The 17,834-nt window shown below is 47.4% G+C and overlaps 1 protein-coding gene across 2 annotated transcripts in view; it reads left to right on the top strand.

Moving 5' to 3' along the window:
• FHOD3 (formin homology 2 domain containing 3) overlaps window positions 1–17,834 on the top strand; it is a 529,299-nt gene that overhangs the window by 322,372 nt on the left and 189,093 nt on the right. For both annotated transcript variants that reach the window (XM_068993855.1, XM_068993854.1), the window contains exon 7: window positions 15,840–15,951. In XM_068993855.1, coding sequence (XP_068849956.1) covers window positions 15,840–15,951 — 112 coding nt within the window. The remainder of the gene's footprint in view (window positions 1–15,839; window positions 15,952–17,834) is intronic.

Here is a 17,834-nt window from a genome sequence, read left to right as displayed (position 1 = left end):
TTTGATTTTTTTTTCCCCATTAACTTCAGGCTAGAGTTCCAACTTCAAGATCATATTCACTCAGGAAAGGAAAGCTTTAGGCTTTAAATGCTTTTTACTTCCAGCATTTCCATTTGATTCTTATAGTTTCCTTTTGCTGAAATTTATCATCTGTTCATGCATGGTGTATACCTTTTCCATTAATCTTTAACGTATTAATCACTGTGAATTTTATAGTTCCAATGTTGAGCCAAATCTATTGATGGCTTTGTTTCTTGTCAGCAAGGGTGGGGAATTGGGGCTTTTTTATACATCTTGTGATTTTTGGTTGAAAGCTTGGTATGTATGGGACAGTATAGGTAGGGTAGGTAGTCTTTATGCCTATCAATGGGCATATCTCTAATACTAAGCTATTAGAGTAGAGAGGTTTTCCGTTTTTCCTCTCTAGGGGAGCAGGGCTTGGGTTTTGCTGTTGCTGTAGTATCTTCCTTTACCACCCCTTTCCAAGTTCTTTTAAGTAATTGTGCTTGAGATGAGAACTGGCTTGCTAAAGAGTTTTTCTCAATGTTGGTTTTTCACTGTGAGCTTTAAACATTTTCTACACATCTGAGTCTCAGAGGGAGGTCAAGCTCCATGCTCCTACCCCTCCCCAAGTGGAAACTGCTGTGGCCTGGTGCTTCCAGAACTGAACTTTCTCTATTGCCTTTGTTTCCCACGTTGGTCTTCAGCAAGGTCATATGCCTGATATTAATTACACAGTCATTAAATGCTAGGTTTTTGAAATACTACAATAATACAGGAAAATACTGTAGGAAAATTAGTAGGAAATGTACAAAGTTTAAAATCCTTTGTAATAGCACTTCAGGTGATTTTTACTTTATTTTTTTATTTCTAAAATTTGATATAAAGAGAATATATTACTCTTACAACCATAAAAAAAATCAGTAAACATTTTAAAAGGTTATTTTCTAATATCAAGATTTCATACTACACCAATAAACTGGGTCTTGGGGTGGGACTGTCTCAGTGGTCCTGTCCCTCCCTCAGTGGTAGGAGGACTCTAAAGGCTCTCTCCTGAAGGATGTGTTCTTGCCCCTGCCCAGCAACACAGAGTCTTATTCTTTTCCCTTCTGCTACACTACCCATGCTTTGGGGCAACAAGAGTTGCTACCCTTCCCTGCTGCTTATGGCTTTTGTGTCACAGAGAAGACTCGGGATGTGGTTTCCTGCCTGTCCAGGTCATCTATGGCTGCTCCCTTCCTCCTGTGGGTTGTTTGCTGCTGTTCTTGACCCTAGAGTGTAGGCCCACCCTAGAGTGTGGCACCTGGGCTCAGTTGCCTCATGGCATGTGGAATCTTCCCAGACCAGGGATCAAACCGGTGTCCCCTACATTGGCAGGAAGATTCTTAACCTCTTGACCACCAGGGAAGGACCCAAATTCCATGTTGTAATATAGGTTCAATTTGGGGCTTCCCTGATAGCTCAGTTGGTAAAGAATCCACTGCAATGCAGGAGACGCTGGTTTGATTCCTGGGTCAGGAAGATCAGCTGGAGAAGGGATAGGCTACCCATTCCAGTATTCTTGGACTTCCCTTGTGGCTCAGCTGGTGAAGAATCCGCCTGCAATGTGGGAGACCTGGATTTGATCCCTGGATTAGGAACATCCCCTGGAGGAGGGAAAGGCTACCCACTCCAGTATTCTGGCCTGGAGAATTCCATGGACTGTGTAGTCCATGGGGTCTCAAAGAGTCGGACATGACTGAGTGACTTTTGCTCACTCACTCAAGTAATATTTGTGTCAGAGATATTGTGGGTACAAAGAGCCACTCTCCCCTTTATGGGTATTGCTCTTCTACTGATTATTTGGCTCCATACACCCAGAAATCCCTAGAGGAGGAAATAGCAACCCACTCCAGTGTTCTTGCCTGGAGAATCTCATGGACTGGAGAGCCTGGCAGTCTACAGTCTATGGGGTCAGAAAGAGTAGGACATGACTGAATGACTGAGCACCTAGGCACACACCCAGAAAACTAATTCTCACTGATTTGATCTCTTGGATAGCCCCATAATCTAAGTGGAAGAAAAAGAAGAAAAAAAAAAAAAGGAAATTTTACTAGTCATTGTTTGGGAAGAATTTACTAGTCATTGAAACCAGAGATTGGAGTCAGACCTTAGAGGAGCCAGTGGGCTGAGGGGACCCCAAGATCCAGAATCGGTCCCCAGTCACAGGGCTGGAATAGCATTTTTTTTTTTCCATTCTGCTCTAAGATGGTTAGCTTCAGGGAGCTGATTTGTGGCAGGGACCACAACTCTCCAAAGGCTTACTGATAAACCAGAACTGCAGCTTACAAATTTACATAGTCAAGATCCCTTATGAATGTAAATGGGAGGCAACAGGAATGAGGTGGGACTCTGACCTTTCTTCCCTTTTGGGGCATGTGGCCAAGCATTTGCAGCTGTGTTCTCGCTTCTGGGAAATGGGTGGCTCTAATATGGAAGAACATCTGGGATGATGTAAAAGCTTCACTACAGCCGATGTGCTGTTCCTCGGACAGAGATGTTCTAGGAGAGTTGGGTGGACAGGATAACTGAAAAAAGCATAAGCTTCCAGGAGCCCCCTGGGAGCAGCCCTACCAGCTCAGGCCATCCTTTGCCAGCATTGCTGACCCCCATCCCACCTGCCAGTACTCATCTGCCAGCCGTTCTCTGTCCACTCTAAGGAGATGCCAGCTGACAGCCACACTCTGGCTAACAGCACTTTCACCATTCCTGAGCTTGGCAGTTGTCCATTGTCATGTTTCCAGGGCTGATTATTTACATAAGAAAGTTATTTAGCTTTGATCAATAACCTCAGATATACAGATGACACCACCCTTATGGCAGAAAGTGAAGAGGAACTAAAAAGCCTCTTGATGAAAGTGAAAGAGGAGAGTGAAAAACTTGGCTTAAAGCTCAACATTCAGAAAACGAAGATCTTGGCATCTGGTCCCATCACTTCATGGTAGATAGATGGAGAAACAGTGGAAACAGTGTCAGACTTCATTTTGGGGGGGCTCCAAAATCACTGCAGATGGTATTTGCAGCCATGAAATTAAAAGACTCTTACTCCTTGGAGGGAAAGTTATGACCAACCTAGACAGCATATTCAAAAGCAGAGATATTACTTTGCCAACAAAGGTCCATCTAGTCAAGGCTATGGTTTTTCCCGTGGTCATGTATGGATGTGAGAGTTGGACTGTGAAGAAGGCTGAGCGCCGAAGAATTGATGCTTTTGAAGTGTGGTGTTGGAGAAGACTCTTGAGAGTCCCTTGGACTGGAAGGAGATCCAACCAGTCCATCCTAAAGGAGATCAATCCTGGGTGTTCATTGGAAGGACTGATGCTAAAGCTGAAACTCCAGTACTTTGGACACCTCATGTGAAGAGTTGACTCATTGGAAAAGACCTGATTCTGGGAGGGATTGGGGGCAGGAGAAGAGGGGACAACAGAGGATGAAATGGCTGGATGGCATCACCGACTCGATGGACATGAGTTTGAGTGAACTCCGGGAGTTGGTGATGGACAGGGAGGCCTGGTGTGCTGCGATTCATGGGGTTGCAAAGAGTCTGACATGACTGAGTGACTGAACCGAACTGAACTGGTTACTCAGAGAATAATACAGACTCTGGTACTCTTGCCTGGAAGGTCCCATGGACGGAGGAGCCTGGTGGCTCTGGTGCATGGGGTCGCGAACAGTTGGACACGACTGAGTGACTTCACTTTCACTTTTCACTTTCATGCATTGGAGAAGGAAATGGCAACCCACTCCAGTGTTCTTGCCTGGAGAATCCCAGGGACAGAGGAGCCTGGTGGGCTGCCATCTATGCAGTCGCACAGAGTCGGACACGACTGAAGTGACTTAGCAGCAGCAGCAGAGAAGAATATGTGTCCCATTTGCCTATGGCTTATGTTTTTGCACCAGAGGGAAAGCTGGGGTACCCTATAGTATGGTAGAAATCAGATTAGCCTTGGTTTTCTTTGACTTCCTCTAGAAATTAGCTGTGTGACCAGTCACAGAGTCTTCTGGAGGTTTTGTATCTGAAGCTGGGGATAAGCACCCACTCTGGTTGATTTCCCCTCTTCATTTCGCAGCTACTATGGCAGTGTTCCCTTTGGCGGTATTTTAATACATGGTTTGGGTAGTGCTTTCAGTTCAGGTCAGTTCAGTCGGTCAGTTCAGTTCAGTTCAGTCGCTCAGTCATGTCCGACTCTTTGCGACCCCATGAATCGCAGCACGCCAGGCCTCCCTGTCCATCACCAACTCCCGGAGTTCACTCAGAGTCACGTCCATCAAGTCCATGATGCCATCCAGCCATCTCATCCTCGGTCATCCCCTTCTCCTGCCCCCAATCCCTCCCAGCATCAGAGTCTTTTCCAATGAGTCAACTCTTCTCATGAGGTGGCCAAAGTACTGGAGCTTCAGCTTTAGCATCATTCCTTCCAAAGAAATCCCAGGGCTGATCTCCTTCTTGGCACTCAGCCTTCTTCACAGTCCAAATCTCACATCCATACATGACCACAGGAAAAACCATAGCCTTGACTAGACGGATCTTAGTCGGCAAAGTAATGTCTCTGCTTTTGAGTATACTATCCAGGTTGGTCATAACTTTTCATCCAAGGGGTAAGCGTCTTTTAATTTCATGGCTGCAGTCACCATCTGCAGTGATTTTGGAGCCAAAAAAATTAAAGTCTGACACTGTTTCCACTGTTTCCCCATCTATTTGCCATGAAGTGATGGGACCGGATGCCATGATCTTTGTTTTCTGAATGTTGAGCTTTAAGCCAACTTTTTCGCTCTCCTCTTTCACTTTCATCAAGAGGCTTTTTAGCTCCTCTTCACTTTCTGCCATAAGGGTGATATCATCTGCATATCTAAGGTTATTGATATTTCTCCTGGCAATCTTGATTCCAGCTTGTGTTTCTTCCAGTCCAGCGTTTCTCATGATGTACTTGGCATAGAAGTTAAATAAGCAGGGTAACAATATACAGCCTTGATGTACTCCTTTTCCTATTTGGAACCAGTTCCATGTCCAGTTCTAACTGTTGCTTCCTGACCTGCATACAGATTTCTCAAGGGGCAGGTTAGGTAGTCTGATATTCCCATCTCTCAGAATTTTCCACAGTTTATTGTGATCCACACAATCAAAGGCTTTGGCATAGTCAATAAAGCAGAAATAGATGTTTTTCTGGAACTCTCTTGCTTTTACCATGATCCAGTGGATGTTGGCAATTTGATCTCTGGTTCCTCTGCCTTTTCTAAAACCAGCTTGAACATCAGGAAGTTCACGGTTCACGTATTGCTGAAGCCTGGCTTGGAGAATTTTGAGCATTACTTTACTAGCGTGTGAGATGATTGCAATTGTGCGGTAGTTTGAGCATTCTTTGGCATTGCCTTTCTATCTAATTGGAATGAAAACTGACCTTTTCCAGTCCTGTGGCGACTGCTGAGTTTTCCAAATGTGCTGGCATATTGAGTATAGCACTTTCACAGCATCATCTTTCAGGATTTGAAACAGCTCAACTGGAATTCCATCACCTCCACTAGCTTTGTTTGTAGTGATGCTTTCTAAGGCCCACTTGACTTCACATTTCAGGTTGTCTGGCTCTAGATGAGTGATCACATCATCATGATTATCTGGGTCATGAAGATCTTTTTTGTACAGTTCTTCCATGTATTCTTGCCACCTCTTCTTAATATCTTCTGCTTCTGTTAGGTCCATACCATTTCTGTCCTTTATCGAGCCCATCTTTGCATGAAATGTTCCCTTGGTATCTCTAATTTTCTTGAAGAGATCTCTAGTCTTTCCCATTTTGTTGTTTTCCTCTATTTCTTTGCATTGATCACTGAAGAAGGCTTTCTTATCTCTCCTTGCTATTCTTTGGAACTCTGCATTCAGATGCTTATATCTTTCCTTTTCTCCTTTGCTTTTTGCCTCTCTTCTTTTCACAGCTATTTGTAAGGCCTCCCCAGACAGCCATTTTGCTTTTTTGCATTTCTTTTCCATGGGGATGGTCTTGATCCCTGTCTCCTGTACAGTGTCACGAACCTCATTCCATAGTTCATCAGGCACCTTGTCTATCAGATCTAGACCCTTAAATCTATTTCTCACTTCCACTGTATAATCATAAGGGATTTGATTTAGGTCATACCTGAATGGTCTAGCAGTTTTCCCTACTTTCTTCAATTTGAGTCTGAATTTGGTAATAAGGAGTTCATGATCTGAGTCACAGTCAGCTCCTGGTCTTGTTTTTGTTGACTTTGTAGAGCTTCTCTATCTTTGGCTGCAAAGAATATAATCAATCTGATTTCGGTGTTGACCATCTGGTGATGTCCATGTGTAGAGTCTTCTCTTGTGTTGTTGGAAGAGGGTGTTTACTATGACCAGTGCATTTTCTTGGCAAAACTCTATTAGTCTTTGCCCTGCTTCATTCCACATTCCACGGCCAAATTTGCCTGTTACTCCAGGTGTTTCTTGACTTTGCGACTCCATGAACCGCAGCATGCCAGGCCTCCCTGTCCATCACCAACTCCTGGAGTCCACCCAAACCCATGTCCATTGAGTCAGTGATACCATCCAACCGTCTCATCCTCTGTCATCCCCTTCTCCTCCTGCCCTCAATCCCTCCCAGCATTAGAGTCTTTTCAAATGAGTCAGTTCTTCGCATGAGGTGGCCAAAGCATTGGAGTTTCAGCTTCAGCATCAGTCCCTCCAATGAACACCCAGGACTTATCTCCTTTAGGATGGACTGGTTGGATCTCCTTCCAGTCCAAGGGACTCTCAAGAGTCTTCTCCAACACCACACTTCAAAAGCATCAATTCCTCGGTGCTCAGCTTTCTTCACAGTTCAACTCTCACATCCATACCTGACCACGGGAAAAACCATAGCCTTGACTAGATGGACTTTTGTTGGCAAAGTAATGTCTCTGCTTTTTAATATGCTATCTAGGTTGGTCATAACTTTCCTTCCAAGGAGTAAGCGCCTTTTAATTTCATGGCTGCAGTCACCATCTGCAGCGATTTTGGAGCCCCCCAAAATAAATTCTGACACTGTTTCCACTGTTTCCCCATCTATTTCCTATGAAGTGATGCGACCAGATGCCAAGATCTTCGTTTTCTGAATGTTGAGCTATAAGCCAAGTTTTTCACTCTCCTCTTTTACTTTCATCAAGAGACTTTTTAGTTCCTCTTCACTTTCTGCCATAAGGGTGGTGTCATCTGCATATCTGAGGTTATTGATATTGCCCGAAGTGCTTAAATAACAACAATGGATTTATGTTACCTGTTATCAGCTAACTCTTCATCATTACACTGAGGAATGTATCCCAGAGGAAATTTAGCGAAGTGGATATTTTTTGGTCTTGTTCACTTTTAGACATTATTCTTTACAGAAACCTCCTGGTAAGCCCCAGTACTTTATCTCAATAGAAGAACATGTTCTTTTACAGCATTATTTACTACTTTGACATTTATTTGAGTTCTTTTTGAATTTTTGTTTTTGTTGTTCAGTTGCTACATTGTGTCCACCTCTTTGCAACCCCATGGACTGTAGCATGCCAGGCTCCTCTGTCCTCCACTATCTCCCAGAACTTGCTCAAACTCATGTCCATTGAATTGGTGATGCCATCCAATCATCTCGACCTCTGCTGCTGCCTCCTCCTTTTGCCTTCCATCCTTCCCAGTATCAGGGTCTTTATTTTTGAATAGTCTGTTTGACATTCTGCAAGATTTCCTGCCACCAAGTAGTAGAAACTTGAGGGGTTCCCAGCCCCACGATTGGCTACTCCATTAATCGCCAAGTTCGTTCCCTCTCTGCAAATTGCATTGGACCATACATGGGTTGGCCATTAGGCCCTGAAGCCATAGCACATGGGTTTGATGCGGGTGGCTTCCTGTCTTGGCAGGTGTGCCAGCTTTGGGGTCTACATCCCTTCCCCACAGACACCTGAAAGCCTTGGCTCAGAAGCTTGGACTCAGGGAGTGTATTTCGGCCTATACTTTATTTCTGATAAGATCAACCTTTTTCTTATGATGACAGCACCAAAGGGGAGAGATTTGGACCCCAAGATATCTGATAACCAGTTACAAAGGCTTTGGGGCCCATTCTGAGCTTTTTGCTTAGGAATTCTGAGCTTGAGTATATGTCTTTGAAGTAAAGCATTTAAGAGAAGTTTGATAAATATCTTAAGTCACTTGAATTTTGTTGTTGTTCTTGTTAAAATATTCAGCATATTCTTAGTTCGGGTTAGCTTGTAAACAGTGTGGCAAAGCTTTGCAGATCAAGTTACCCTCCAATTTCTAATTCAGTTTTAATGACCAGCATCCACGTCTATAGCATGCTTTTTTTAGTGGAAAATGAAACAGATAGAATGAAGCATGTCTTTCAAACCCCCTTTATAATTTAAATCCAGAGGTTTGGAAATTGTTTTCTTTCTATGGTTGCTGAATTTCTAGAAGAGTAGGAATTTGGAGACTTGGGGGAATACTTTGATTTCTACTTCATAAGCAATGCATTTGACCTGCGAAGTGTTCTTCAGTTCAGTTCAGTTCAGTTCAGTTCAGTCGCTCAGTCGTGTCCCACTCTTTGCGACCCCATGAATCGCAGCACACCAGGCCTCCCTGTTCATCACCATCTCCCGGAGTTCACTCAGACTCACGTCCATCGAGTCCGTGATGCCATCCAGCCATCTCATCCTCGGTCGTCCCCTTCTCCTCCTGCCCTCTATCCCTCCCAGCATCAGAGTCTTTTCCAATGAGTCAACTCTTCTCATGAGGTGGCCAAAGTACTGGAGTTTCAGCTTCAGCATCAGTCCCTCCAATGAACACCCAGGGCTGATCTCCTTCAGAATGGACTGGTTGGATCTCCTTGCAGTCCAAGGGACTCTCAAGAGTCTTCTTCAACACCACAGTTCAAAAGCATCAATTCTTTGGTGCTCAGCCTTCTTCACAGTCCAACTCTCACATCCATACATGACCACGGGAAAAACCACAGCCTTGACTAGACAGACCTTTGTTGGCAAAGTAATGTCTCTGCTTTTGAATATGCTGTCTAGGTTGGTCATAACTTTCCTTCCAAGGAGTAAGCATCTTTTAATTTCATGGCTGCAGACACCATCTGCAGTGATTTTGGAGCCCCCAAAAATAAAGTCTGACACTGTTTGCACTGTTTCCCCATCTATTTGCCATGAAGTGATGGGACCGGATGCCAAGATCTTCGTTTTCTGAATGTTGAGCTTTAAGCCAAGTTTTTCACTCTCCTCTTTCACTTTCATCAAGAGTTTTTTTTAGCTCCTCTTCACTTTCTGCCATAAGGGTGGTGTCATCTGCATATCTGAGGTTATTGATATTTCTCCTGGCAGTCTTGATTCCAGCTTGTGCTTCTTCCAGCCCAGCGTTTCTCATGATGTACTCTGCATAAGTTCTTGGTCTTGTCTAAGTACCGTAAAGCATGAAGGGAGTTCCGGTTTGCTTTTTTATTTGTTCATTTCAGGCTGTGCTGGGTCCCTGATGCGGTGGGGGCTTTTCTTTCGTTGCGCGAGCTGGGGCTACTCTCTAGATGTGGTGCACCCGCTTCTTGCTGTGGCAGCTTCGTTTGTCGCAGAGCATGGGCTCTGGGGTGCTCAGGCTTCGTTAGTTGTGGCTCCTGGCTCTAGAGCGCAGGCTCAGTAATGTGGCACATGGGCTAAGTTGCCCCCAGGCATGTGAGATCTTCCCGGATTAGGGATTGAACCCTTGTCTCCTGGATTCACAGGCAGTTTCTTTACCACTGAGCCACCAGCGAAGCCCTCTAGTTTGCTTTTAAGAGCAGAACTATTGAGGAACTGCCTCTTACTCCTTTTCCATAACAACTGGTGGTTACAGTTTATCTAAACCCTAGATAGCCAGGTTCTGTACAGGCTGACTCCTCACCTTCCTTGTGGGTTGTTGACCTAGAAAATTAAACAACAGCAACAACAAAGCCAGCCAAGCCCTATGGACACCATCGTCCTACTCAGGCCCACCTCCCTGACGTGGAGGTGACAGCGGAGTCCCGGGTTGTCCGTGGGACCTCCCTGGTCTTTGGAAGTCTTGCAGCCTCTGCTTTGTGCTGTGTAGGAACAGAGAGGAGCAGCTGCCGTGGAGAGTAAGGCTCACACTGATGAGAAGCACGGTTCACCGCTGACTGCATGTTCCTCTCCTTGTGTGAAAGGGTTTCTCAGATTTCTGTTATATACTGTGATTTAGCTGCATATTTAAAGCAACATAAAACATAATTTATTATGATGGACAGCGCTAAAATAGAGTGCCAGTTTTTCCTAGAATGTAATTATAGTTGATCCTTGAATTATGCAGAGGTTAGAGACCCAGACCCTCCTAGGAGTTGGAAAATGGTGTAGAAATTAAAGTCAACTCTCCATATCTGTGGTTCTTCCATATCCTCAATCCTGTGCCTGTGGTTCCGCACCCACAGATTCAGCTAGCCGCGGATCATGTAGTATCATAGTATTTACTTTTGAAAAAGAAAAAAACTTCCTATGAGTGGACCCGCACAATTTAAACCCATGTTATTCATGGGTTGACTGTATATAAAAGTAGGTAATGTGTAGCCCAAAGGCTGAATGTAGACCCTCCCCTCCGTGTGCTTCCTCCAAACCCTAAAATAAGTGGGCTTATTTGTATAAGCAGGAACCTGAAGGCTGTCACACCACTCTTTGCGTGTAGCCCAGAAGGCCGGCTACATCAGCTCTGAGCCTGTCCGACTGCCTCTCCTCCCCAGTGTAAGGGCCTGGCTCTGGGACGTTGTTCTCTATCCTCAGTAGCCTGACTCTGAGGGCCCCTGGCACAGGTAACGCTCTCAGCTGTGTTGTGTGGAGGTGTTCTGAGTCCTGTCTCCAAAGCAGGGTGACTGTCTTCTTAAAGGCTGGGGTACAGCTTCTTGACCTCCTGCCCCCCAGGGACCCTCAGTGGGTACTGAGCATCTGGAAGGCACTCAGGACGTTGAAAGAAAAGTCAGAGTATCTTGGAATTAGGAAGGACCTTAGCTGGTTCGGCCAGCTTGTCCCCATCCAGGTTCTGAATTCCTTCTGCAATAGCCTTAGCAAGGGCCACCCAGACCCTCTGATGTGGGGAATCTATGCCCGCAGCATCTGACTGGTCTCAGAACCACTGCTTCTGAGACTGACTCCGTGTTGCCCTGGTTACTGTTTGTGACCAGTTGTTTTATCTTCCCAAGCGGTTCATGCTCCATGAGAATGAGAATCAGTTCTTACTGATTGCCCTCAGTGCTAGACAGAGAGGCGGTTTTGAGCCTGGTAGTCATTTGTGATGAAACCGCCCCTTAGAGCATGCAGGAGCCCCAGGCGGAGATGAAATGGTATTGAAGGGTCACTGCACAGCCCTTTGAGAAGCCTCCGGAGTCTGAGCCTTGCAGGGCTGTGTGCACTGGCATCCGTGCGTGTGCTCCCCACGCCTCACTCATGGTGCTTGCTGCCGCTGCCACAGTGGGCCTGCCTCTCCTGGTCCATCACCGGCCTCTCGTTTACCTCTTCGCAGCAGCTCAGGAAGCTCAGTGGCCCCTCACTGCTAGAATGTGTCTTAGAATAAGTACAGCAGATTTTTAAGAGCTCTGAGATGATGAGCAGCATGTTTGGACTTGGAGGAATGGCTGTGTGGCCTCCATTGTGGCTGTTCCAAAGTTTTAGAGGGTTTTGATAGCATTCCAGATACTTGAGGGCATCAAATTAAGTGAATTCTGGAAAAATGAGCATTTGGGGTAGAAATCTTTTGAAGTCAGGAATTCTTATTAACTTTCAAGTCTGTACAGCAATGCTAATGAGGTATTTCAGAAGAGGAACTGTGCTGGTTGTATTTTGATGATTAGTTGGGACATGCTAGCAATTAGTGCTGTTCATTTCCATTAAATTAATGTGCTAATGCTCTCTTTTTTCTAAAGTAGTTTAACTATATAATATGTTTGTGATTAATTTTACATAGTAAGGCTTCCAAACACACATAAACATCAACTTAGATCGAGTAGAAGCCAAATTCATAGAAGCCTAAAATCATGACTCAGAAGAGTTTAAGGGTTTTTTTAAAAATAATAAAGTTACAACGGCAACAGATCTCTAAGCAGAGCCTTCATAGCAAAGGAGAAGACGACGTGAACAGGCATGTTGAGACTAATAGGGAAAGAAGACTTCCCGAGAAAACAGTGATTTCTTACTTAGAGAACCTTGTAAGGGAGAGTGGGTCCTTGGGTACCCTGTCAGCCAAGGCTCCGTGACCACAGAGATGCCCAGGAGGGAGCCCAGCTGAGCTCAGCTGATGGGGCCGTGGGTGGGCAGCAGCCAGGTTCTTTCCCACGAAGACACCGAGGAGGCTTAAACCACATAATAACAGTCCGCCCACTGAGGAGGGCGCCAAGCCTGGGCTTGCTGGGTTGTTTTATTTACTTGAAGACATTTTTTCTGCTCTACATGTACCAAGATAGCACAGTTCATTGTGCCATGCCTTCCTCTCCTACCCACCTCCCCCTCCCCACCTTGTAGTTGCGGAGAAAAATGCTCTGGGATTTAGTCTATTCCCAGTTAGGGAGAACGGAGAATGTAGGACGTGGGTGACAAAAGGTGAATGTGCTCTAGAGAGTTCAGAGCCCTCGCCAGAACTCAGGTCCCGTTTTGATAAGGATGTCGCAGGGCGGACGGATGGAAGCCCAAGGCGCTGCCTGTCCTCTGCACTTGGGAGGGTGGGCCCAGCCTTGCTGAGGGCTGGGGTAGAGTGGGGGGTTGGAGCGGGCTGAGGAGACTGGCTCCACACACATTAGTGGTTGGGTTTGCAGGCCAAGCCTTGGTGAAGAGGGCACTCCGGCCTGCCCATGTTCAGTACTGACCCAGCAGCCCCTTGGAGGCAGATGCAGTTTCTGGTGTGTCAGAAAAAACAGCATCTCCGCCACTAGGTGGCCTCTGCTCTGGGGCTTCCCTGGTGGCTCAGCTGGTAAAGAATCTACCTGGCGTGCAGGAGACCCCGGTTCGATTCCTGGGCCGGGAAGATCCCCTGGGGAAGGGACTGGTTGCTCTAAACAGGTGTGACACGTGTATCAGGTGAGTGAACGTGTATGTAGCAGTTACAGGTCATGATAAAGGACGTGAAGAAAACAGAACAGGGTGACGTGAGTGACCAAGGGGCTCCTTCAGGTGAAGTTGTCAGAAAGGTTATTTCCCATGAGGGGAAATCTCTTAGACCTGGAAGATAAGGAAAGGCCAGTCCTGTGGTGACTGGTGAGGGAATAGCCAATGAGAAAACGTGAGTCAGGCACAAGCTTCAGGACGTGAAAAACACACGGTCACATGACTAAAGAGAGGTGGCTGATGGGAGCGCCCTGGGCGGAAGGGGCGGACAGGGGATGAGGATGGAGAGCTTGGTACTGACATAAAGCTCGCAGGGCTGGACCCCACCCTGAATGCAGAGCCAGTGGAGCGTTGAGAGTGCCAGGGTCACTCCGGCTGACGTTTAGAGAAAGGGCTTCAGGGTGACAAGCCCAGAAGCACTGAGGAGGCTCTCACGGTGGTCTCAGGTGGACAGGGAGAGGGAGCTGCGGGCAGAGTCAGGGCAGGGATAGCTGTCGACAGCCCTGATGGATGGAGTCATTGTGAAACTGGGAGGGAGGAGGGCAGGGTGGCTCCCATTTGCAGTGAGTGAATGGTGGGGCCTTGTCCCGAGGTGTGGACTTGTGGAAGGGACACTCTGGAAGTGGTGGTGGGACAGGATGAGCACAAGTGCAAATCCTGGGTTCTCTTTGGGCTACATTGAACTTGAGGGCCCATAAGAGTGGCGGGGTCAGGTGCCAGGTCTGAAGAGCATTGAGTCATAAATGGGATTTACATTAAGGGCCTGGATGAACTCACCTGGACAGAGTGTGTAGCAAGGGAGCAGGGGTGGGGAGTGAACTCTGAGGCCTCCCCACACCTGGAGGTTGAGCTTCTTAGAAGGAGCCAACTAGGTAGCCCCCCAGGTAGGAGATGGTAGCCAGCCATGTCATGAGGAAATTGTTTCTGGGGGGAGCAGTTGATTGTCACGTGCTGCTGAGAGTTGAGCTAAAATGAGCCTAGGAGAGTAACCGCTGGACACCATGGAAAGTGAAAGTGTTCGTCACTCACTAAAGTGTCTGACTCTTTGTGACCCCATGAACTGTAGCCTATCAGGCTCCACTGTCCATGGAATTCTCCAGGCAAGAATACTGGAGTGGGTTGCCATTTCCTTCTCCAGGGGATCTTCCTGACCCAGGGATCGAACCCAGGTCTCCTGCATTGTAGGCAAATTCTTTACCGTCTGAGCCACCAGGGAAGCCTGGACAACATGGAGGCCATCAGCAACCTTGACGAGAGTAATTTAATCTGTGCCTTGGAGATAGAAGCTCTGTCAGATTGGGTTGAGGAGTCTATGGGAACTGGAGAAGGGGGATCGGGGAGTATGGCAACTCTTTTGAGCGATTTTCTTATAAAGGGGAGCTGGAAACCATGGCTCTGGCTGGAGAGAGCTATGGAATCAAGGAAAAGCCAGCTGGTTTACTAGGCAAGATGACAGAGGACAAGGGGGTGACGGGGAGAGGTGGGGTCATGAATTTGGAGAAATGACTTGGGATGGGTGATGGTTTCACCCTGTCCCCCTCTAAAGTCCACACCTGGCCCTAATATATTGATGTGAGGAGGTGCCTGCAGGAGTCCCTGGGCCTTTCTTGGCAGCAGAGCTGGTGGAGTGCCTGGAGCCGGTTTTCCACAGCCATGGGCGTGGGAGAACACATGTGGGCTGATTGGTTGCTCCTTGGGTGATTCGTTCATTCCACGTGCAAACACCACTGAGGCCACTCTGGCCCAGGTGTGGTTCCGGCCCCGCAGACCCCATGCACAGCAGCCCCTCTCCCCAGGAGAGCTCTTTCTGCCTGTGGGATAGGGGCAGAGGCAGGGGGCACTGGCTAGCCACCTGCTGGGCCCCCCACCGAGGAGCAACCCTGAGGCAGGTGTGCTGTTTCCTAGAAGGGGGATTTGAACCTGTTTCCAGGAGGAAGGTGTGTGTGATTTTCTTTGAGAAGGAGGAAATGGGGTGCAGGAAAGGAGACATGAGTCAAGGTTGCAGCAGCAAAGCCTGTGGGGAGGGGTGGAGGGCTGAGCTGGAAGCCCCAGGCTGCCACAGCCCACCCCCTAACCCACCCCACCCCACCCCCAAAACCCCACCCCCGGCGGCTAAGTGAGTTAGAGTTCAGTGGCAGCTGCATTTCTCCAGGTAAGCGACCTTCAGTCCACATGAAGAGGGGCCCTGGGCTGGGTGTGGCTCCTCACGAGTGCAGTCCTCTGGGCCTAGGACTGTGGGGGTAAGGCCCCAGATGGCCTTCCCTGTGCAGCTTTAAGAACCTGGACTTGGTTCAAGCATCCTGTTGCAGCCTCAGACGAGTCATTTAGCCTGCCATGCCTGCTTCTTCATCAGAAAAAAAATGAGACTTGATTGCAATACATCACAGTGATCTAGGCTGGTTAAAACGAAGTTACTGACCCGGCAACCGCCGCCTCCTGTGTTGACAGACAACCTGTATGAGCCCTGGGGCCAAAGGCCTTGGGTTCAAATTCTGGTTCCGTTTCTAGCTGTGGTATCTTGAGTCAGGGACTCTGGGCCTCAGTTTGCTTATCTGTGCAATGGGGGTAATACTGACACCTGCCTTCTGAGGTGTCTGGTGAAGGAATCTGCATAATTGCTGAGAAGAGCAGCTGGGTGCCAGTTGCCATCAGGACAAAGGCTGCAGACGCCCCCGGTGTGTGTGCAGCCACACGATGGTTGTGTCTTGTCTCTGCAGTTCCGCCTGGTGGTGAAGACAGCCCTGAAGCTGCTGCTGGTCTTTGTGGAATACTCGGAGTCCAATGCACCTCTCCTGATTCAGGCCATCTCTGCTGTGGACACAAAAAGGGGTGAGTGATCCCCGCTCGCTATGTCATCCAAGTAAGAGTCTCATGTAGGATTTCCACTTTTTATTTCCATGTTCAAGGCACAATTGAAACGGAACAGAATTCCCGTTGTGTGGACTTCTGACATCAGGAAACAGATGTTTCAGGATGCATGTATAAAGATTAGGTGAAGGAGGGAACAGGGAAAGAAAAGCACCTCTAGCTGACCCAGGACAGGTCAGACTCCAGCTTATCGTTATGCTCCATCTTCAGCCACCTCAACTGAACGCACAGAGCCAGCTCGCTCTCTTTTCCCATCCTGTTGGAGTCCCTTTGGCTCCTTCGTCTCTTCCGCTCCCTCCCACCTGCTTTATTGGCTTTCACCCCACAATGTTCCTTAAACATCCTCCCTCCCTTGCATCCTCTTCACCATCTCTCACTGGGCATCCTTTACCTCCCTGAAATGCTACCCGCCTCTCTGCTACTGGAGGCTTCTTCTGAAGCACAAGTTTGGTCACGTCGTTTTCCGTCTGAAACCTGCCGGTGGCTCCCCAGTGCCCGGTTAGGGCCGACCCTTCACGTCCCATTCCTGTTCACCCGCCACCCCCACCTCCCACCCAGTCTGCGCCAGGCCCGCCCTGCTTTGGATCAGATGAGCATATTCTTTCAAAGCCCCGCGTGCCCCTCATCTCTGCTGTGCCTGTTCTCCCAGGAGTGTGTGTCCTGCTGGACAGTGGGGTGCCTGTCCCCTCTGGGTGTCCCAGCACCTGGCTGACCCACAGCAGGAAGGCCTGCTGCCGGCCTGCACACCTGTTGACAAATGAGCTTTGGATTCGGTTTACAGCATGACATGCTGCGTCCCCTTTAATATTGTGAAGTCTGATTCTGAAATGGGTTTTTCTTTTGTTTTATTCTTTAAAACAGCTTCCGTGGGTAAAGAATCTGCCTACAATGCAGGAGACCAGGGTTCGATCCCTGGGTTGGAAAGATCCCCTGGAGAAGGGCATAGCAACCCACTCCAGTATTCTTGCCTGGAGAATCCCATGGACAGAGGAGCCTGGTGGGCTACAGTCTATAATGTTACAAAGAGTTGGAGACGACTAAGTGACTAACAAATACTTAGGTTTTGTTCCTCAGTAGGACATTTTTATTAATATTGTCATCCCCACAAAGACTCTAACAAGAACGAAAACCTGTTAACATTAATTATTTTCTTTTTATAATAGAAATACTCTGTAGAAAATTTGGAAAAAAAAAACAGTGTAAAGAAGACCATAAAAATGTACCTGTAGTCTCACCAGATGGAATTGTTGTTAACATGTTGGTGTATGGTTGTGTGTGTGTATGTATGTATGTATGGACACACATGTTTATGTATAAGTCAGCTCAGGGACAACTGATGAAAACAAATGAGATGCCTAAATAGCCTTCTTTGATTCAAACCACTTGTCTCTGACTCAGTGTTGATCAGAGACCCACATTCAGGACTGAATGCAAAGATGAAAGAAAGCAGCTTCCTAGTTGCTTTGAAAGTTTGAATATGAGTTAATGAAAGCCATCCAGGACCATGAACTGGGATTCTGCATTTTTCCCACAAACACACAGGCAGATGTCAGTCCCTAGCATGGTGGACTGCAGGTGGGAGGCAACTGTAGGCCTGTGTGTGCGTGTGCCACAGAGACAGTCCTAGTGTGTGATCAGGGGCTATGAGTCTAGAAGGTTGATGCCAGCCTATCTGAACCATGACCATGAAGACCCTCGTGGCCTAAAGCATGTCAAGGGGACCCCTTGAGAATCCTAATGAAGGCTTCCAATGACTCAGAAGCCAGGGTGGGCTTTCCCAAGGCCAGTCCATGGCTTAGGGTCAAAGGTGGGTGTTTGGGAAAAGAGTGAAGCTGATCCTTTCA

This window comes from Capricornis sumatraensis, chromosome 21, assembly GCF_032405125.1.
Source record: "Capricornis sumatraensis isolate serow.1 chromosome 21, serow.2, whole genome shotgun sequence".
Lineage (NCBI taxonomy): Eukaryota > Metazoa > Chordata > Mammalia > Artiodactyla > Bovidae > Capricornis > Capricornis sumatraensis.
Note: the sequence above shows the minus strand (reverse complement) of the source record. Positions and strands in the feature narration are given on the sequence as shown.